General features: G+C 42.3%; 15 protein-coding genes across 15 annotated transcripts; 9 read left to right on the plus strand and 6 right to left on the minus strand.

The window, feature by feature from the left end:
• Positions 1-938: 938 nt before the first annotated feature.
• On the minus strand, positions 939-1,278 carry FA14DRAFT_160378 (uncharacterized protein). The gene has a single exon (XM_025498646.1). The coding sequence runs from the start codon at positions 1,261-1,263 to the stop codon at positions 943-945; it is 321 nt and encodes a 106-aa protein (XP_025355342.1). The 5' UTR covers positions 1,264-1,278; the 3' UTR covers positions 939-942.
• Positions 1,279-1,626: 348 nt separating this feature from the next.
• On the minus strand, positions 1,627-2,130 carry FA14DRAFT_178425 (uncharacterized protein; the record flags this gene model as incomplete). The annotated part of the gene is made up of 1 exon (XM_025500846.1): positions 1,627-2,130. The coding sequence occupies one exon, from the start codon at positions 2,128-2,130 to the stop codon at positions 1,627-1,629; it is 504 nt and encodes a 167-aa protein (XP_025355343.1).
• A 235-nt stretch (positions 2,131-2,365) lies between these two features.
• Positions 2,366-2,836, minus strand: FA14DRAFT_154472 (uncharacterized protein; the record flags this gene model as incomplete). The annotated part of the gene is made up of 1 exon (XM_025497688.1): positions 2,366-2,836. The coding sequence occupies one exon, from the start codon at positions 2,834-2,836 to the stop codon at positions 2,366-2,368; it is 471 nt and encodes a 156-aa protein (XP_025355344.1).
• Positions 2,837-3,130: 294 nt separating this feature from the next.
• Positions 3,131-4,225, plus strand: FA14DRAFT_171737 (uncharacterized protein; the record flags this gene model as incomplete). The annotated part of the gene is made up of 1 exon (XM_025500351.1): positions 3,131-4,225. One exon carries the CDS (start codon positions 3,131-3,133, stop codon positions 4,184-4,186), a length of 1,056 nt encoding a protein of 351 aa, XP_025355345.1. The 3' UTR covers positions 4,187-4,225.
• A 33-nt stretch (positions 4,226-4,258) lies between these two features.
• FA14DRAFT_37049 (Arabinanase/levansucrase/invertase) lies at positions 4,259-5,768 on the plus strand. The gene has a single exon (XM_025502249.1). The coding sequence runs from the start codon at positions 4,401-4,403 to the stop codon at positions 5,505-5,507; it is 1,107 nt and encodes a 368-aa protein (XP_025355346.1). The 5' UTR covers positions 4,259-4,400; the 3' UTR covers positions 5,508-5,768.
• Positions 5,769-6,172: 404 nt separating this feature from the next.
• FA14DRAFT_120216 (MFS general substrate transporter) lies at positions 6,173-7,696 on the plus strand (the record flags this gene model as incomplete). Its single annotated transcript, XM_025496394.1, has 1 exon — positions 6,173-7,696. One exon carries the CDS (start codon positions 6,173-6,175, stop codon positions 7,694-7,696), a length of 1,524 nt encoding a protein of 507 aa, XP_025355347.1.
• Positions 7,697-7,793: 97 nt separating this feature from the next.
• Positions 7,794-9,406, minus strand: FA14DRAFT_37045 (beta-lactamase/transpeptidase-like protein). The gene has a single exon (XM_025502248.1). The coding sequence runs from the start codon at positions 9,299-9,301 to the stop codon at positions 7,892-7,894; it is 1,410 nt and encodes a 469-aa protein (XP_025355348.1). The 5' UTR covers positions 9,302-9,406; the 3' UTR covers positions 7,794-7,891.
• A 193-nt stretch (positions 9,407-9,599) lies between these two features.
• On the plus strand, positions 9,600-10,521 carry FA14DRAFT_171741 (S-adenosyl-L-methionine-dependent methyltransferase; the record flags this gene model as incomplete). The annotated part of the gene is made up of 2 exons (XM_025500352.1): positions 9,600-10,173; positions 10,236-10,521. Exons 1-2 carry the CDS (start codon positions 9,674-9,676, stop codon positions 10,519-10,521), a joined length of 786 nt encoding a protein of 261 aa, XP_025355349.1. The 5' UTR covers positions 9,600-9,673.
• A 368-nt stretch (positions 10,522-10,889) lies between these two features.
• FA14DRAFT_160379 (Bicupin, oxalate decarboxylase/oxidase) lies at positions 10,890-12,645 on the plus strand. The gene has a single exon (XM_025498647.1). The coding sequence runs from the start codon at positions 10,978-10,980 to the stop codon at positions 12,535-12,537; it is 1,560 nt and encodes a 519-aa protein (XP_025355350.1). The 5' UTR covers positions 10,890-10,977; the 3' UTR covers positions 12,538-12,645.
• A 184-nt stretch (positions 12,646-12,829) lies between these two features.
• FA14DRAFT_122835 (uncharacterized protein) lies at positions 12,830-13,432 on the plus strand (the record flags this gene model as incomplete). The annotated part of the gene is made up of 2 exons (XM_025496537.1): positions 12,830-13,028; positions 13,098-13,432. 2 exons carry the CDS (start codon positions 12,830-12,832, stop codon positions 13,430-13,432), a joined length of 534 nt encoding a protein of 177 aa, XP_025355351.1.
• FA14DRAFT_184415 (uncharacterized protein) lies at positions 13,228-14,391 on the plus strand (the record flags this gene model as incomplete). The annotated part of the gene is made up of 2 exons (XM_025501388.1): positions 13,228-13,642; positions 13,758-14,391. Exons 1-2 carry the CDS (start codon positions 13,542-13,544, stop codon positions 14,389-14,391), a joined length of 735 nt encoding a protein of 244 aa, XP_025355352.1. The 5' UTR covers positions 13,228-13,541.
• Positions 14,392-14,768: 377 nt separating this feature from the next.
• FA14DRAFT_154481 (uncharacterized protein) lies at positions 14,769-15,227 on the plus strand (the record flags this gene model as incomplete). The annotated part of the gene is made up of 1 exon (XM_025497689.1): positions 14,769-15,227. One exon carries the CDS (start codon positions 14,769-14,771, stop codon positions 15,225-15,227), a length of 459 nt encoding a protein of 152 aa, XP_025355353.1.
• A 361-nt stretch (positions 15,228-15,588) lies between these two features.
• On the plus strand, positions 15,589-16,251 carry FA14DRAFT_178434 (uncharacterized protein; the record flags this gene model as incomplete). The annotated part of the gene is made up of 1 exon (XM_025500847.1): positions 15,589-16,251. The coding sequence occupies one exon, from the start codon at positions 15,589-15,591 to the stop codon at positions 16,249-16,251; it is 663 nt and encodes a 220-aa protein (XP_025355354.1).
• On the minus strand, positions 15,900-17,880 carry FA14DRAFT_167438 (RNA-binding domain-containing protein; the record flags this gene model as incomplete). The annotated part of the gene is made up of 4 exons (XM_025500086.1): positions 15,900-16,832; positions 16,907-17,056; positions 17,125-17,360; positions 17,865-17,880. 4 exons carry the CDS (start codon positions 17,878-17,880, stop codon positions 16,377-16,379), a joined length of 858 nt encoding a protein of 285 aa, XP_025355355.1. The 3' UTR covers positions 15,900-16,376.
• Positions 17,881-18,155: 275 nt separating this feature from the next.
• Positions 18,156-20,072, minus strand: FA14DRAFT_160381 (ENTH-domain-containing protein). The gene has a single exon (XM_025498648.1). The coding sequence runs from the start codon at positions 19,746-19,748 to the stop codon at positions 18,309-18,311; it is 1,440 nt and encodes a 479-aa protein (XP_025355356.1). The 5' UTR covers positions 19,749-20,072; the 3' UTR covers positions 18,156-18,308.
• Between the last annotated feature and the right edge of the window lie 58 nt (positions 20,073-20,130).

Here is a 20,130-nt window from a genome sequence, read left to right on the forward strand (position 1 = left end):
TCAATTGTCAAGCTTGTGACCACATCAATCAAAAGATGCGGGGCGTATATTGCCTCATATTGGGGAAAAGAAGCGATTCCATTGGTTATTAATTGACCATAAGCGAGTAGGAGTTCGATTATTGATTTGTGAACAATGAAAGGGGGGTAACAGATGTGGGGAACGATTGCATGAGGACAAGGATAATGCTTACAAGGTGAGCTTACCATTGTTTAAAGTTCGAGTGGGGTTAAAGACGGCATCCCATCTGTGCGGTGAAGGTGAATGGGTGGATCCGATACATGTATGTTACGGATGCCGAACAAGGAGAGCGGCGTGATGAAGAGGGACATCATGTATCAATATGTTTTACATCAACAAACAATACAGTAATGCACAATACCATTCTATTCGCCTTGAAACCTTGTTTGCGGAGAGTTTTTTATTTTCCTAAAAGACAGAAATCGTTCGATTCGATTGCATAAACTCAGTCTATCGGAGTAATAATATTTTAGTGTGAATAACAAATAGAATGGACTTTAGCTGACAAATTTGCATTGAAAAGGTGTCAAATTCGGGCACCGCATTTGTAAGAGAGAGAGAGGTATTTGGCCGTTGAGAAAAGAAAAAGATTCTAGAACGCGTGTTTTTAGCCGTTTTAGCGTTTATGAACCCTCATAAGCTTAGCTGACTTTTACACTAAATAATCCGGTAATGCCAAGCCAAACCACGCGTTCCAACCGGCACACAGACTCTAAAAGACAGAGAGAAAGTCTTTTTCACGCAGACGGAAATTATTACGCCACACTATATTAATAAGAAGCGAGCTAAATGAACCACGCACAAACATGCATCGGGACACGGACGCAACAAATACCGCAACAGGCACAACGGATTGTATGTGTGCCTGAAGAAAGTCATTTCATTCTAATAAGAAATTGAACAAATGCATCCCCGCATTGCTTATTGCAATTGCATAACTTTGGCTCGTTCCCAAATTGAATCTTTGTCAGAATAAAAGTCACGTTTGGACTTATTACCATATACCAATTCAGCTTGACGACCAACGCCACGTAAATCCAAAATTTGATCTTTTTTCAAAGTCAAAAGTTGATCAGATCTTTTCCACCAATAATGTTTACGATATTTGTACCATTTACGACCCCAAGGTCTTCTGACTAAATGAACGATCAATGCAATCACCAATGCTAATGCCAAAAATGAAAAGAAACAAATGATCAACACTTTGAATCGAAATTTGCGCGTTGCTTGCGGATCAGACATTGTTTGTTGTTGCTCCATGACCAGCACGGAGGAAGCAATTAGAGAATGAGTGTTAAAGAGAGAGAATCGTATGTGCATTAGACAGATCCTAAGGATCTTTTATACCCTTCTGTGATACAAATTTGCAACGTAGTGGCACACAGTAGGGGCGTAAATGATTACATCTGGCTTGCGTGCTTTGACGCCGATGCTGTACAAAAGAAAAGCCTCGCAAGGGTCTCATTGTCAAGACTTTTACGGTAAAATGACTACAAAATGATGATCGCATAAATTGACCGGGGGCTGTCAAGGTGTTTTGTGCAATGCTGTACTTCTTGGCAGTACCGCGGCATAAGTTTGTCGACGTGAAAGCACAATGTAGTATCATTCACGACTAGGCGAAAAGACAGGTCTACGAAAATCGCTAGACCCGGCAACCGTTGAACTTCTTGTTAGTTGAGGGCCTCTACCGATTCGATTTGAAGGTCGTCTTTGTTCTTTGAATCTCGTTTTCAAATCTTGTGCTGATATTTTCAATTTGTTAATTTCATCTCTTTGTAAACTTGCTTTTTGTTTATCTACCACATCAATTGCTCCGACTAATTTGTGCATTTTACCATCAGCTAGATAACCAATTCGCTTTACTTGATGATGAGTACGTTGCAAAAAATTACCAATTCGCGCTTTACCATATGAAAACCTGCTTAACTTCTTTGCTGGCTCTGTATTTTCCTCAGCAACTACCGGAGCGGGCCTTTGCATGGAACAAGTATCACCGGTACAAGCGACTGAACTTTGTGTTTTTGACAATCTAGGAGTGATTGATGCTGATACGGTGAGGACCAGGCATAAAAGAGTGAAAGATGTGTAAAAGATACGTTTGAACATGACGATAATGTAGTAGAGATGAGGGTAAATGAGAGAAGTTCTTTGGAAACGGCAGTATTTAAAAGTATAAATTGAGATAAAAAGAGATAAGATTGTATACACAATGTCACAAGAGTTCTATTCAGCTTGGCATGGCGTTCGATAGCATCGCTTTGCATGTAAACGTTTTGTGTAGTGGCTATGAATCAATATACAATTGTGCCGTGGCAAAAGTGCACTTGTCATTAATGTTGACCTATGTATGAACTGCTTTAGCTTTGACTCTTTGTCTTCTTGCTTCAACATTTTGCTGAACTCTTGCTCGTGCATCTTCTGGAGAGGGAAATTGGATATTCTTGAGTTCTTTGTGTTTTTCACCTAGAGTATGCGATTCGTTTCGCAATTCTTTGGCTTTATCAAAATGACCTTTTGCCTTTTCACGATCTTGCGTGTCTGATTTGTGCACAATACTACGACAAACCCCTTTGATAGTACAGCCTGTACCTTTTACAAACTCTGCACCTGCTTTCAAGTTTGTCGTCACACGTTTCTTACGATATTCTAAACCATGTGCTCCAGCGTACTCATTTTCAACCGTTGTACGAATGCGAGGTGGGCTTGGCGTTCTGCTAGACGAAGTACTACCGGTATCATTATGAGTTTCAGCTCCGAGAACGCTGGCAATGCAAATTAATGCGAGTACAGAGTAGAGATATAATTTGAACATTTTTGTTCCTATGAAAGTAGTACAATCTTTCATCCAACAGCGCTATTTATGCACATTCCAACCAAAGCTCTCTAACTCACTTGACGAAATTTAGGCATCGCCTTGCATACGTGACTGATGGCGCTGATCAGGGGCGCTCGAGAAAAGGCATGCAGAAATCACGGCTCCTTAATTGGTCTCCCCAACAAGTTCTCATCCCGTTCTGAGGCTAGACGGAGCCGGTATGCAGAAGCGAGGGGCTAGCACATAAAATTCGTCTGGGGCTTTATCTTAAAGATTCGGCTTATCACCACAATGGTCTCTATCATGTATACATTCAAATTTGCTTTGGCTGTGTTGAGTTTACTCTCATTATGCAGTGCAAACAACGTAATCAATCCATTGGGTCATCAAGCTGACCCGCAACCTATTTCACGTATTGAATCGGATGGTAAGCGATGGTATTATTTCCCAAGTGCAAACCGTACAGAAGCAAAAGTGTATATGTTTGCCTCAACCAACTTAAGTCAAGTTTACCTTGGAACTGAACCAGATACCCAAAATGGTCGTTATTGGGAACATTTACCCAATACTGGACATGTGATTTTCAATTTCACAAAGAATGTTCATCAATTACCCGAGGCACCCGCGGCCTTCAAGTGGAATGAATCGCATTATGTCATGTATGTAAGCAGTGATGGTCCTACCGGCAATCGATTGTACGCATTGCATAACGATGGCAAAGATTTAAAGAAAGATTGGACATTTTCAGGGGTAGTGCAATATACCGATGGATCCCCTTTGGTGGGCTATGATGCATTCGCCTTCAATCATCCAAATGGGAACAAATATCTCATGTACACAAATGTGACAACGATTTATATCAACAAGTTTGCTCCTGAATATGGTTTTGCAACAATCGAACATGTTAAAGATGGTGGTAATGGAACAGTTGTAGCCTCACGCTATGAAGATCCATTTACCGAAGCACCTGATGTGCTCATTCAAGGCAAAAAGTTGAACCTTCTTTACACACAGAATGATTTCTTTAGTCCGAATTACACAACATTCAATCATGCTGTTTCAACGGAATTAGATCCTTTAGATCCGGAAACGTGGAAAACCGGACAACCAGTACAAGTGTTGGCTTCTAGCAATACGACAGGTGTATATGGAACTGGATCTGTAGGTACATTCATCGGACCAGACAATAAGCCATGGATTGCATATACCTGCTTTTATAGTGACGAGCCATTCAATCGAGCAGATGAAAACTTATACGATCCACGTCAAATTCAAGCGCAACCACTTGTGTTTAAAGATGATGAGATTCAGCCAATGATTCCGGTCAAGCCTACTCGTCACTTTTGATAGCTAATAGTGCAATTTGATATGTTTAAGAGTGTGAGAGTATGTTTGATGGAAGCTAAGAGAGAGACTAGCGTCGGCATATGAATGCTTCTACAAAGAACAAAGGTGGGGAGAATATGTGGATCCGTGCGAGAAATATAAGAATGGTCCCGCATTCTGACTTCTTTCTTTTCTTTTCTTTAGAACTACCATATACCCCTAGTCATCTTTCGGAATGCATTGCTATCGCCCCACTCAAAGTTTCTGTCAAGCAATCTTGTTATGCATTGCGTTTATAAGACTTGCAAATTGTTATGGACGTATCATTAATCCCATAGGTCATCACGCCGATCCTCAACCTATATCCCGCATCCAAGACGATGGCAAAAGATGGTACTACTTCCCTAGTGCAAATGGAAGTGAAGCAGAAGTGAACATGTTTGCTTCTACAAATCTCAACGACGTCTATTCTACCAACGCACCTTGGAATAGACATTCAATCTTCAATTTTACCAAAAATGATCAGCAAAATCCAGAAGCACCTGCAATGTTCAAATGGAACGAAACAAATTATGTCATGTACGTCAGTAGCAATGGGCCAACGGGAAATAGAATCTATGCGTTGCATAATGATGGCAGGGATCTAACCTCAGGATGGACGTTTGCGGGAGTAGTGTCATACTCGGACGGAACAACTTTGATCGGATATGACGCATTTGCCTTAAGCCATCCAAACGGGAACAAATACCTATTCTATACAAATACAACTACGATCTTTGTCAATAAACTCTTACCCGATTATGGATTTGCTACCCTTCAACCGAAACAAGGTGGAAACGGCACAATTGTTGCATCTCGTGTAGAGCTACCATTTACCGAAGCGCCTGCGGTGTTGATTAGTGGGGACAAATTAAACTTTCTCTACAGCCAAAATAGTTTCTTCAGTCCAAATTATACCACGTACAACATCCCTGTCTCAACAGACGCAGATCCATTAGATCCTGACACATGGTCGAAGCCTAAGCCGGTACAAGTGTTGGCTTCTAGTGAGAAGAATGGTGTATACGGAACAGGATCGGTTGGTGCGTTCACAGGGCCGGATGGAAAGCCATGGCTTGCATATACATGCTTTTACCAACAAAAGGCATTTGATCGGTATACGTCTGATCCTCGATACGTGCAGGTTCAGCCACTTCATCTTATGAATGACGAAATTCAACCACTCATTCCCGTCAAGCCTGGCCACAAAATGCAAAAGGCCCAAAATGATGCCTACATTCCAAGGTATACAAATCTGGATCTACGCTTCTTCAAAAAACCTCCTGTACGGGAAGGAAAATGAGCAATACCTTCTCCTGCTCAATACGCTCGATCGCAAGCAGATCGAAAGGTGTATTGCTTTTACCTAAAGCGATGCTCAACAGTACATAGCATTCGATTTGCTTTTGTCATCGTTATGACCGATTCGACAAATTAACCGCTTCAACATTTTAGCGGCCAATCGAGCAGATATTGTCATACTCAATCACCAGGAAGATCAAGGGGCGATGATGGTGATCAAATGCGTAAGAAAGTGATGCAGTGTTCTTTGGCGTGTGATTGGCGTCCATTGCCCCGCCTTCTCCTGCTTGTTTGTCTTCAGCTGCTTTTCATTTTGAAACCGTATTTCTTGGCAAAAGCGGGGTCCTCCTATCATTGTGAGATTTCACAGCCTCTGAGGCTCAAGCTTTCAAGCACCACATCGCCCCGTCAGCCCATTTTCTTCCACTATAAAGTCTCACCTCTTGATGTAGACAAGATCGAATTGCATACAAACATTTCTGCATTTGTTTCTCTCTTTCTTCACGTTGTATCGCATCAAAAATGAGTCGATTCACAGAGATGTTTGATGACGAGAAGCATAAAGCAGTCATTTCTAATGATTTGAAAACGGAGGAAAATGCACAACCTACGATTGATCAAGTACAACAACAACAACAACAACAAAAAGATCCTGAAGAAGAGGAAATGACGTGGTTAAAATTTTGCGGGGTTGTCTTCGCCATTGCACTTTCGTTGTTTATCTTTTCATTGGACCAGTGCATCATGGCAACAGCCTTTCCAGCCATTGCAGATAATTTTAATGCGTTGGATAAGATGGCTTGGTTGGTGAATTCTGTCTTTTTGACGCTGATCGGATTCAGTTTAGCATATTTGCAGTGGTGTCAATTCGTGCCGGCAAAGCATATTTCCATGTTTGCCATCCTGGTCTTTGAGATTGGTGTACTGGTATCAAGCATTGCGAACTCCGTTCCGGTATTATTGGCAGGAAGAATGATTTCCGGTGTAGGAGCAGCAGGATTATATAATGGAGCAATGTTGATCGTTACCGAAACATTTGAGCTTCACACAAGAGCAAAAGTCTTGAGCTTCTTTGGAATAACTTTTGGCGTAGCTGCGGTCGTTGGACCTTCGGTTGGTGGAACGCTTGTTCAACATTTAAGTTGGAGATGGTGTTTCTTTATCAGTCTACCGTTTGGTATGATCAGCTTTATCATGATCGTCGTTTTGATCAAAGCTAGGCCGCCGCTTGGCTTTGAAGCAATTTATACAGGCTACGATTGGACAATGTTGGATCGATTGCTGCATTGCGATTGGTTGGGAATTGCTATGACACTTGCTTGGGGTGTTTGTTTGATTATGGCGATGTCTGAAGGTGGTCGTTCATTGCCTTGGGATAGCGCTGCTCAAATCTTCTTGCTCGTAATGCTTGGCGTTCTTCCGATACTCTTTGCATTATGGGAGTACTATCTCGGCAAGCATGCAATGTTACAACTCAAAATCTTGCGAAGTCGTAATATGCGTTCTGCATTGGCAGTTGGAATGTGCACTTATGCATCTTGTTCTGTGGTCTTATTCTTTTTAGCAGAAATGCTTCGAGCATTATACAACGTTGAAGGCACGATTGGAGGACTGATGATTTTACCATTAATTGCGGCTCAAACTGTCTCAATAATGATTGCAGGTGAAATTGTCATTCGTACAAATCTTGCTTGGCCGTTGTTAGTCTTGGGTCCTTTTTTAGCAACGATTGCAAGTTTCATGATGAGCACATCCACTGCAAAAACGCCAGTTTCATTTACCGTTGGACTTTCTGTACTTACTGGGATTGGAGCTGGTATCATTTCACAGTCGGTCGTCATTCTTGCTCAGCTTCAATATAGGGATGATTCGGAATTAATAGGTGCGGCAACGGGTTTGGTCATCTTTTCGAACAATCTGGGTAGATTTATTGGAGCATCGATTGGCTCTTGTATCTTTGGAAATGTAATGATTCATCAACTTTCAGCACAAGTTCCGAATTTGGACAAAGATTTACTCGTTCTCGTTACCCACAACGCACATTCCATTTGGACACAAGTGCCAGAGGTCATTCGTCCGTTGGTGGTACAAGCGTATCGAGTAACATTGAACGATGTTTTCATTGCTTCTGCCTGTTTTGGCGCTTTAGGTGTCATTTCTGCATTTTTTGCTGAATGGTATCGTTTGTAGATTATTTTTTAGGCTTCTTTATTTCTTGCTGGCAAGAAAGAAGAAAGAGTTTTACTGTAGCATAAATATATATATTCAAATTCAGGCATGTTCAAATCATATCATTCAGCATGGAAGCGAGCACAAGAGAGTAGCATAACCAGTCATTCCATTCCTTCGTCGTTATAATCCGTCTCGAAAACACATCCCAGTCATTCAAGCAACAGTTGAAGTGATCAACTTTTCCCATTCATATCGTGCTTGAATCATTTGAGAATCATAGAATGGTAAAAGTTGTGTTCCAAACACACCTCCAACACCTTTGACGGGGTCAATGAAATAATACGTATTTCCTAAACCTGCCCAGCTGAACGAACCAACAGATAATCCTGAATTGGTTTCAACTCTTGCGACATAGGTTTGTAGCATATTTTGACCTGCAGACACATCTGCGCCATCTTTAATATGCTTGCCTTGATCGACATCAAAGAATCGTTCGATTTTATTCGAGAGGTTCAACATGTATGTTGACATATTTTCTTCTTTAACAATCACTCCACGTGGTGTGGTGTCATCTTTTTGTATTAAGTCCCATGTTTGTTTGGATAACAATCTTTCATCTTTCGCTAAAGTTGCTTGTAAAATTTTTGCATATGTTTCCAAATTGGCATGAATAGGTGCACTGGCAAAATGTGCAAATCCGGCTGGAGCTTCTTCTTCAGCCGGCTCGTAAAGTGGTAAATCAACTTGTAAGAATGCACCTTTTGGTGGTTCTACTTTTGCAGCTCCACTGTTTGAGCCGTTGTCAGCAGTTGCATTGGGATCGGCAGGTAAACGTACAACAGGCATTGCATGTTCAAACTTGTCACCGTTTGATTGCAAGAGCTTTGAGATCATGACGTCCATCGTTTCGTTTGAGATTTGAAGAGGTTTTGTGATCAACTCGATAAAAGCAGCACGTAGATTCTTGCCTGTCAAACGTTCAATGAATTGACCTAGCCAATCGGTATTCGGTCCGTATTCGTAATGTTGATTTCCTTCGCATACAAGTGGAACTTCAAAGTCTGCAATTCTTCCAGAAGCAAAGGCTAAGATACCATTTGCCGTGCTTCCATCCGATGGCTCGTACCATTCTTTCATTAAAGGATGATTCCAATAATATGCCAAACCAGAAGAATGGGTGAGTAATTGACGCAAGGTAACTTTGTTCTTACTCTGTTTCAAGATTGGCTTTCGTTTACCATCTGCGTCCTTTTCGTCACTGAAACCAGTAATGATTTGTGTTACGTTGCTACCACTTCCATGTTTGAATTCAGGTAAGATTTTGATTAAAGCTTCATGATCATCGAGGGAGTTTAGGGTGATCCCTTTTTCCTTTCCATAACCTTGTTCTAAGGCACGAAAGACCATGATTGAAATAACGAGTTTTGAGCAAGATGCAACCCAATGAAGTGTTCTTTGAGTCATTGGTTGAGGTGCTTCACCTTCCTTTCCAACGGATCGTAAACCACTAAATCCGCTGAAAATGATTCCGTCACGATTAAACACTACACCTTGCAAACCAGGAGCGGTTCCTTGTTTGACATGTTTATCGAGAAAGGCTTGAAATTGTTCTGTTTTAGCCATCTTTTTGGATGATTTGATGATGATAGAGACAAAGGTAGATGTGATTTTAATGGGTCACACTACTTAACTTCATTTTCCCCACAATTTATTCCTTCGGAAGTCATCAAAACTCAGGATGTACCAATTTTGTGGGGAACCGTTGAGCTAATTTATTTTTGGCACTTAGCCAGTGTGTTTTTCAATCGTGCACGGTTAACGTGTTTCCGCCGGATCTTCCTATAATCAAACACACACGCATACACTCTCGTTCCGACTTTTACATCGGAGCGGGGAAAGGTCATACTTTTTTAATTTATGCAGCATACATTCACCATCACCATCTTGAAGAAGATCACTTTGTACTCCTTCACGTGAGTATAACATCAAGACAGGATGGCTTCTCAGGATAATGACGATAGAAAGGCACAATTCCAAGAATCCGTCAAGGAGATGAGAGGATTGTTGGGTCAACATGGTAATCAACCTGGTTGGGACCTCGCATGGAAACAAGGTCTGACACCTTGGGAAACCATGTTGGGCGTTCAAGTTCAACCCGGATTACGATGGGCATGTGAACAAGATAATTCCCTAAGCAAGCTTATACCAAAAGATAAAGGAAAAGTTCTTATCCCAGGTTGTGGACGTGGTCAAGATGTGGTGTACTTTGCTACACAAAGAGGGTTAGATGCGATCGGGATCGATATCAGTACGACTGCCGTTCAAAGAGCACGAGAGCATATTCAACAAACACAAGAACAAGCGCAAGAATCAGAGAAAGAAGCTATTCAGAAACATGCTCAAATCGTTGTAGCTGATTATCTTGATCCAGAAGCAGAGTCAGGTCCACACAAAAATGCATTATTGCAAGGAGCGGATTTAGTGTATGATTATACGTGAGTGACCTAGTTCAAGGAAATGCTTGTTCTGAGTGATACTAACGCTCGCCCCTCTCCAGCTTCTTCTGTGCATTGCCACACTCTTTGCATACCCAATGGGCACAATCCCATGCTGCTGCACTTAAGCAAGGTGGTTTATTGTTCTGTGTGGTTTATCCGTTATGGCCTGCCGATTCTCAGGAACCTGCACCTGGACCGAATGTAGGACCGCCTTTTATCGTGAGTAAGGAAAAGTATACAGAACTACTTCAACCTCAATTCACTCTTGAATTCGAAGGTGTGCCGCCTAATCTGGCCGAACATGCTAAAGGCCGTCAAGAAATAATGATTTGGCGTAAAAAGTGAACAAGAACAAGGATGTACTATATTGATATAATTTTAAGTTTAATCTTTTGCGTCATTTGTGTATCTTTAAGTGGCTTTTGAGTATGTGATCGGGTTTGTAGGGTTAAGAAGCAATGCACCGAAAATGATCTCCGCCGTAAGAAGGACTGTCAATCCCCGCCGGGAAGCACGTCAAACATAAATGGTAAGAGTGAACTTCATCTTTGCCGGTGATTGATAGGATTGCGCATTATTCGCACGTAAGACGGCCTTCTATGCATGATCAATACTGCATGCATCCGTGCGGCACTCCACTACAATTCACTCCAACTGCCGCCGCGCTACGCCCCTTTGGTCCCTCCCTTTCTCTTTCTCGATTGTTTGTGGAGTAAACTTTTTATTTTTATTTTGTGTAATTCCGAATTTGTACAAAGACTGATCAATTGGCAAAAGGAAGATAAATCCGAACAAGAAAGCATGAAAATAGCAAAGCAAGAGGAGGGATACAAAGCAGTATCATATATAAAAGTCATTATAGAGCAACATTCTCAATCTAAATCCACCATCCCCATCCCCCCTCACATAACTAAGATGCGTCTCTTACCAACTACAATTCTAGTAGCTTTGGCTCTGAGTGTGGTTGCCAACTCAATCGTTGTACCGATCAATAAGGCACCTTATGCAAAACGTGCAATTTTGGAACCTGAACAAAATGTTCCAATTCCCGATAAAGAAGCACAAGAAAGTGCAATTCATAAACGTATTGCAAAACATTTACGTCAAACAGGATTTGAAAAAAAGGATATGATGAGAGTATTCTCGACAACTAGCTCAACGGGAACAAATCCAAGTAAAGGAAACACAGTCGTTGAACCAATTCGAGGTGATAAAGGATATCATTTCTTACACGAATCAAACACTCCTATCGATAAACAAAATTTGGATTATCTTCATCCACCTTCAACCGATCAAGGTAACCTTCCAAACACAAAATGGTCATTCTCACTCTCACATACACGATTACTCAAAGGTGGTTGGGTACGTGAACAAACTGTGACCGATCTTCCTGCAAGCAAACAAGTTTCAGCGGCTGAATTGGTACTTGCTCCTTATGCATTTAGAGAACTTCATTGGCATCGTGTGTCAGAGTGGGCGTTCATGTTTAATGGAACAGTTCGTTTGACAGGTATTGATCAAGATGGCGGAAATTATATTGATGATGTTAACGCAGGCGATTTGTGGGCGTTCCCGGGAGGCGTGCCGCACACTCTTCAAGCGGGACCTGAGGGAGCTTCCTTTTTACTCGTCTTCGATGATGGTGACTTTGATGCTGATGGAACAACGTTTATGGTAGATGATTGGATTGCGCATACACCTAAAGAAGTCCTCGCCGAAAATCTTGGTTGGAATCAATCCGTATTTGAACAAATTCCCACGCCTGATCCCTACATGGTTCCAGGAACGGAAGAATCTTGGACTTCCCTCGCAGATGCACGGGAATCGATCGGTGAGAACCCAGCCGGTGGTACATCAACACCGTTTGCATATCATTTGAGTAAGGTTGAACCGACAAAAGCGCCCGGAGGAGGCGGTTGGGTGAAAATTACCGATTACAAATCTTTCAATGCAAGTCGTACTTTGGCTTCCGCCATCGTTCATGTCGAACCTGGAGCATTAAGAGAATTACATTGGCATAAAGATGTTGAATGGGGATACGTAATTCAAGGTCAGGGACGAGCAACGGCATTCTCAGGTAACGCAAAAGCTCGTACATTTGATGTACAGGCTGGAGATTCCTGGGTGTTCACTACAAACTTTGGTCATTATATCCAAAATACTGGATCGGAGCCGTTGGAATTCATTGAAATTCTCCGAGGTCACAATTTCGATGACACTGTTCTTTTCAACGAGTTCACATTGAATCAATGGTTAGCATTGAATCCTCCAAGTTATGTTGCTCAACAATTGAACGTTAGCGTTGATCTCGTTAAGCAACTACGCAAGGAAAAGCAACAAGTTATTGCAGCCCGTAATTAAGGAACAACAGATCAATGTTCCCTCTTTAAGATCGTAAAAAGAACAATGTAAACAAACAATCTTCTCACGGACGTATTATTGAATAAACAAATTAAATCTTTATCCTTTCTGTTAATCCGAGTGAAGCTGATTATTTAAGCGCGCTAAATGTATCCTTACACGTGAGTGCGCGTAAGCGTATGGCCAGCCAATGGGCGTTGTGCGATTCTTAGTGTGGCAGCAATAGATCGCAATTGCATGTATGCGCCATTTGATCCTGATCACCATCACATAATAGATCAAAAAGATGTCGATGTTCGCTCGCACATCACTCAGAAGCCTTGTTAGGTCGCCAATCAGTGGCAGTAGTTCAAGAACACTTTCAACGTCCGCCATCTTACGCGACCAACAAGCACCCGCACAAGTGGGAACAGGCGAACGTAACTTGATCAAGGAACAAGAAGAACGGGATGTACAAGCAGTCGAAGCAGAGATCGTCAATGATGCACCCGGTGGGTAGTCCGAGTATTTCGTTAGCTTGATCGACCATCTAACTAACTCACCTCCTTCCCCCTTCTCAGCCGAATTGCAACAACGCACAGTACGAATCTATAAACCGGCCAAGACAGCAAACTCTTCCGGTAAAGCGGGAACAAGCTTTTGGCGAGTAGATTTCGACATTCTATCGGGAAGTGCACGATGGGAAAATCCATTGATGGGATGGGCATCTTCGGGAGATTATATGCAAGGAACGTTTTTGAAATTTAGAACGAGAGAAGATGCTATTCATTTTTGTGAAAAGCAAAATTGGCCTTATTATATTCAAACACCTCATAAAGCAAGAATTGGTCCAAAATCATATGCGGCCAACTATAGTTACTCGCCGGGTAAATTACGTGTTCATCACACGAAATAATTATACGACACCTTGTACGTTTTCTAGAATGAGACGAGTAGAATATTGACTCTTTGGCCGTAAGAGGAAGTGTGACTTATTCCTGAAAGCCTTTTATAGGTATGCAAAAATGGGCCTTAGCACATACTTCAGTCTTCTTCTGAATCAGACAAAGGCGCGGCGCAATAAAGTGTTTGGTATACATCCTTTGTCTTCCCTTTGTCACCGTGGGTAAGCATGTGTCAAAGTGTAATCGATGAGAATACATCGGGAATCAATCATGAATTGGATAAATGTGTTCGCATGTTTCAAAACTGACTTCCCATCACCATATTCACTTTTATAGAATTCCGATCATGTCTTTGAGCAAACGTAGTGCTTCTTTACTACTTCGCATCTCACCATCTTTCCTTAACTTGGCCACAATCACAGTCCTATCAATCACACTAGTCCAAGCTTTCGAAAAGACAGATCCAGGTAGAAGATGGAAAGAATGGTTGACTGCTCTAAGCGAGCAACCAACGAAATTAGACAAATGGGAAGATGATTATATCATGGAGCGTTTAAAGAATCATCAAACTTATTTTTCCGATTTAGACTTTCAAACGGAATCGGAGTCATCGGATGAAGGAGATACCGTTAGCGAACCAAGTCCGAGTAGCAGTCAAGAACTAGCTGCAGGTCGCTATAAGCTCAAGCTGTCTCTACAACGTAGTGTATCTTTACCAAATATTCCCCATTCTCCTGCTAAAGATGTCGAAAATAATAAACGGGCAAGAGTACGAATTAAGACAAGCTCACACGTTCAGCCATCTGTCGTTCCGGATAATTTGAAAGAACCTTCTTCTTCTGTTCCGGCTGAATCAAGCGCTGATCCTATTTCAGCAGAGAATTCATTTTCTGATATAAGCATGTTACAACTTTCATATATAGAAGCACAAAACCCATGGACTATTGTAGACCGCAGACCCAAGCAATGATACCCCGGATAAGTTTGATCTTTGTTCATATTTCATTACATCGTTTATCCGTATAATGAAAATGTTTCCTATTTTCGAAAAAAGTGTGTCGGTAACTTTGATTTGAAGTATGATTTAGCTTTTTTGAAGGTTTTCTGGTAAACGATAGAACAAAGGAATACAAATAAAATTATAGCAAGCAAATCTTAAGGCAAACGACCACTGATCAAATATTGAACGTGTCAAATCTGTCATCACCAGAATCCATCACACCTGTAATCAATTCTGATGTAGGATATTTGGATCGTTAAAAAGTATAAATACCCCTCTTTGCTGTGACGAAGTTGTAGAATGCTAGCAAACCACCTCTATTCGTTTACAACCTGATCTTTGCTACAATGCACTCTTCTTCAATCGGGCTTCGTACGTATTTCGAGCTTATCGAGCTTGGACTAGGAAATGAATTCCCTAATTTGATGCGGGGAATTGACTTTAATCCTATAAAAGGGTCCAACGGACTTTCTACCGGTTCAGTCATTTTGATGACATACTATACAATTTTCACGGCTATTCGCCAATACACTTTAAAAGGTAAAATAGAAAAAGCAAAACTCAAGCATCGTGCAAAATTTGAGCCTCCTGTAAACGCTCAACCTCACTCACAAAATTGTTTTTGCTCAAAAGCTTGTATTCATCGCTACGACAAAATAATTTCTTCGCTGCAACGTAAACTTTATACGTCTGGAAGTATTATTCGGCAACTGAAGACCGATTTGGCCGAAGCTAATCAGAGAGAGGCTCCCAACAATGATTCCGGTCCTTCTTCATTGGGTTCCAGTAGTGCATCAATAGATTGATATTGTCCCTCATATTTATACCTGCTTCATGGAAATTACGTTTCATTGTAAAAAAGTAGCTCATTTTTTTGACCCATTACCCATTCTATATATTTTCTTAAAACAGTACAACAAAGGGACGTTTTGATCTTTGTGTGTCCGAGCGTTATTCACAGTCTTACTTATGCGCAGAGCTTCATGAAATAGAACAATATGCAGGAACACACATCACACCCCTAATCACCGATCTATTCCGAACCTATCACGGATGCAATCATTGTGTTCTAAGTTTAAATAAGAGATATAAAACTAGAAATATAGTCTTCCCTTACTACATCAATCATAATTATGCTTTCTCCTTCTATTTGATCTTTTACATGCCATGAAGTGGTTGCAATCTCAGTCCCAAAGGGCTATTCAGATCGCACTCCAATCCAAGGCTCTCTTAAAAACGCCATCCAAACCACTTCTTTTAGGCTCAGCAGCTTTTTTGGGCTTTTATACTTTATTCGAAACTATACAAAGGCCAATCTTATATCGAAGAAATCTATTCTCACAAAGCGGAATTTCTCCTTTCGGTCAAGATGGTAGAAAGCTATTCGAGAGAAATAATGGCTCACAAAGTTCACTAAGTTGGCGAAAGTATGCAAATATCCGATTTTATTGTCCAAAACCACATGGTTTGCATTGGTCAGATTTCAAGAGAGACAATAAAGGAGCGCTCTTCGGACCGAGGCAATGCGACTTTTGTGGATCTGAACGCTTCCTGCACCCTTCTCTGCGGAAAGAAGCAAGGCCAAGTCCTTCTCCATCAGTTTTGAAAATGACAAAGGGTACGGCAAGTCGCAAGATTGTACCCGCCTTGTTTAAAAGTAGATCCGCATTGAATTACCATTTTCAACAATTTCTCACCCTCCTTCCAGATGCTAAAAATGGCCGATCTCCCTTCCACTTCGTCGGGATCGGCAAGACGTCAAACTTTTACCCAACGAAATCAGTTCGATTCTCTAAAGCGCAATATCTTTTCTATAACGCTTCCGTATGACAAAAGTACGCGAATTAAATGTCATTTCTCTCATACAAATTTGATTCATATTTTGCATGCTTTTGAAACGTTCAGAAACCCATTCTTCCATCTCTTACCTTTCTCACCATCCTTTAATTGTAAGATCAATAACGACGTGGAGGCGGTTCATCATATCGACTTCGAGGTGGCGGAGGTAAATCATCGTATGGACCGCGGCGAGGTGGAGGTGGCATATCATCATAGCGTCCACGAGGCGGAGGTGGTATATCGTCATAACGTGGCATACGAGGTGGTGGTGAATAACCGCGACCGCCGCCGCCTCCACCGTATCCCATCGGTGGACCGCGTGGTGGAGGAGGATAATCGCGTGGTGGCGGATAATCTCTTGGTGGTGGTGGACCATAACGATCGTAAGGATCACGCGGTGGAGGAGGTCCGTAACGGTCATAAGGATCACGCGGAGGTGGTGGACCATATCGATAGTCCATTGGTGGGAGACCATAACCTCCTCGACCTGGAGGACCAGGACCGTAGCGATCGTTCTTTGGAGGTCCATGATAACGGCCTGGCGTAGGAGTACGAGCACGTCCACGTTTGGCCTGATGTGGGAAAGAGATAATGATGTCAGTAAAGATTTGTCAAGCTTGATCGAAATATATTCCATTCAACTTACCCGTTGTACGCTCAAAGGACGACCCATCACTTCCACACCCGTTAGACCAGCAATAGCAGCATCTGCTGCTTCTGCACTGTCCATTGTAACAAAAGCAAAGCCACGGGGCTCACGGGTATGAGGATCAAGCATGACTTGACAGCGTACGACCTGAGAAGTGGGGATGGAAACGGGTCAGTATGATCAATATGACATGTATGCAAGCATTGTACACTTACGCGGCCAAACTTGGCGAAAGCTTCTTCGATATCGCTCTCTTTTGCCTGTTTGCTAACACCTGAAACGTGTAAATTGTTACCAGGGTTCACACTTCCGTTATCTTGACCTCCTCCGGGTGCACGACCACGTTCAGGTCCTGGGCCTCCATCTGCCGGTCCTCTTGGTGCGGGCGAACGGTCATGTTCGATGTCCCTTCTGGGCGATGCGGATCGTTCGCGAGGTGCGCTGCCCCAATCTGTGCAAGGAGAAAGAAGAAAGAATGAAGAGTGTATGCGGGATTGTTGGCAATGTCAGTTTAGTCGAATCGATGAGTGTGAAAATTGCGGGAGTGAAAGGTGATTATGATAGCCGTTCTATGAGGTGATATAGCGGCGACATCGTAGTGTGAATAATAGTGTACGAATAAGGCAGATGCGAAGAATGAAGGACATCATGGCGATTCAAGGATGAAGGGTTGATAAATGCTGAACTCGCGTGAATGTAGATGCATTCCAACATAGAACGTGCAGGCGTGCTGATCATATCGGCTTGTCGTCAAGACGTTCTGAAGGCTGAGGTAGCATAATCGAAGCTGATCAAAAGAGCGCTGAGAGCTGATGATCGGTGCGGTAGATTGATACTATAGAAAAGCTGTTGTCTTTCTTTTTCGAGAAGAAATGATTATCCATCAAAGATCAATCACGATCGGGCGAACAGAAGGTGAAAAGCTGCGAGCAAGGAGAAAAGGTCGAACACATACCGTCGTTGTCAGCCATGTTGTTAGTGGATGTTGACGATCAATGTATCGAATCGGATTGAGATCAACTTCAAAATCTCAAAACCACAATCGAAAAAGATGATGTCGAGAAGGAAAGCATACGCGCCTTCTTTAGCGCGAAAGTACACCTTGAGTTTTCTCCACGCACACATCTTCCGCTAACATAACATGTCCACGTATCCCGAGAGCAGTGCGTTCAACCGCCGGAATGCAAACACACAATTCATCCTCATCAGCCGACATTGCAAGAATTCAGAGAATATTTTCGATTTTGCCTAATTATTAGCAGTATAATATGAACTAACCAAAGTGGGCGGAAAAGAGGGGATGTAATGAAGTTAAGGGTAACATGAAAGTAAGGCAAAAAGCCTTGCTATTAACCTCTAATAGCCAGCGACACAAATATCAGACCGATTCAAACACATTTCAAACCTTGAAAAAGGGATTATTACCAGCTTGTCCTGTTGCCTGTGGACCAACAGCTTGACCTCGTGCTTGAGAGTGACCGAATCGAAGATCTCCCGTATTACCAAACGTATCAATTCCATCACCCGAAGCCAACATTCTGTCCAAATCTTTGAATCTTGGATCATTTGTGAACTTGTTCGTAGCAGGAGCAACTGGTTGAGCAGGTTGTGCGGCTACAGGAGCTTCATTTGCATCACCCAGAAGATCACCAATAGGAACACTTGAAGAAGCTGCAGGCATAGGTGGTGGCATATCCAGAGCAGGTTGACGAGGTGGTTGCTGCTGTTGTTGTTGTTGGTTGTTGTTCTGTGCAAATGCGAACGGATTGTTCGATCCAAACGCAGTCGGTTGAGGTTGGATCGGTTGTTGAGGCGGCATTTGTTGTTGGGTCATCATATGTTGATATTGTTGAGCAGCCATTTGTAGTTCCATTTGTCTTTGATATTCAGCCTCTTGTTGTGCTTGCAATTGCATCTGTTGTTGGAAGAATGGGTTGTATGACGTTTGTTGTTGTTGCAAGTACGGGTTCACAGAGGTATATTGTGCTTGCATACCATAGATTGGGTTACCCCACATATCATATTGTTGTTGTTGGGCATATTGATGAGAAGGTCCATCGAGCATATTGAAATCATCATCGAACAGAGCAGTCTCATTCTTCTTTTCCAATTCGCGAATCCGTTTCTCCTCCTCTTCTTTCGACAATGCCAAAGCACGTTGCAACTCTTCTTCATCCGTTGCTTCACGTCGAATACGGGCTTGTTCTTCTGCTGCCATACGTTTACTCTCTTCGATTGCTCGTTTTAGCTCATCGTCTTCACGATTTTGGCCTGCACGCCTTCTATCTTCTGCTGCTCTTCTGCGTCTCTTTCCTTCTTCATCCTCGAAATCAAGTCCGTTTGAGGGAGGTGGAGGGCCATCACTCAACCGATCACGCATATGTGCACGCGATCTCCTCTCTTCTCGTAGTCGAGCTTCGTCTTGCAGTAGATTCGTTATATCTTTTGCTTTCTGTCGAACATTTGCTCCTTGATCTTTTCCAAAGTCATCTACGTATTGGAACTCCTTCAAAGTTTTGATAATGTAGATATTGTCGCGGAAATAAATGACTACGTTTTCACTTCCAGCATGAAGTAGGTAATCCAGCAAAGTCAAAGTTTTGAAAACGTGTCTCCAGTTCTTTCCTTTGTCATTCAAGCGTTTGTCCATGATTTCCATCATTTCAATAAAGTCATTCTGATTGAAGCTCAATTGCGCCAATTCGTTCATTTGTGTCCCACTGGGGCCCCAAGGATCATTGCTTGTGGCATCACGCACTTTGATTTGCGTTCCAGTGAATCCCTTTAAATAATTCTTGCCCGTCCGAACGACGGACTTTGACATGTTACTCATTGCCATCCTGTAGAATGTGTATGAGGAGTCAACGGCTCAGAGCCGATCAGTGATTTCTCGAATGCGCGTGGAGGTGAGTTTGGAATGGCGTACAGTATCCAATAAGATTGCAATGGAGATGATGACCAACAGCTCCGTTTTATTGTATCGAATCCAAACTGAAGTAGTTGATGTGGTTGTGATAGAAGTTGGTTCGCGCCACTTTATCTTGAAGATTGTGCGTGCACAATGGATGAGAGCGGCCAGTGCGGTGCATGTGCAGTGCATCTATGTGAGAGAGAGCAATCTTGACATGCCTCGAATACTGACAGCAAGCCTGGCATTCTTTTCTCACTCAGAGGGAACACGGCATCTTTGTACGGCTGTGCAAACGCGTCCGTTATACATT

The sequence above is a fragment of the Meira miltonrushii genome (assembly GCF_003144205.1).
Source record: "Meira miltonrushii strain MCA 3882 unplaced genomic scaffold FA14scaffold_2, whole genome shotgun sequence".
Classification (NCBI taxonomy): Eukaryota; Fungi; Basidiomycota; class Exobasidiomycetes; order Exobasidiales; family Brachybasidiaceae; genus Meira; species Meira miltonrushii.

Bases quoted from the DNA above. Each gene is read 5' to 3' on its own strand.
- FA14DRAFT_37045 (XM_025502248.1), bottom strand. From the start codon at position 9,301: ATGGCTAAAACAGAACAATTTCAAGCCTTTCTCGATAAACATGTCAAA.
- FA14DRAFT_160378 (XM_025498646.1), bottom strand. From the start codon at position 1,263: ATGTCTGATCCGCAAGCAACGCGCAAATTTCGATTCAAAGTGTTGATC.
- FA14DRAFT_37049 (XM_025502249.1), top strand. From the start codon at position 4,401: ATGCATTGCTATCGCCCCACTCAAAGTTTCTGTCAAGCAATCTTGTTA.
- FA14DRAFT_160379 (XM_025498647.1), top strand. From the start codon at position 10,978: ATGAAAATAGCAAAGCAAGAGGAGGGATACAAAGCAGTATCATATATA.
- FA14DRAFT_160381 (XM_025498648.1), bottom strand. From the start codon at position 19,748: ATGGCAATGAGTAACATGTCAAAGTCCGTCGTTCGGACGGGCAAGAAT.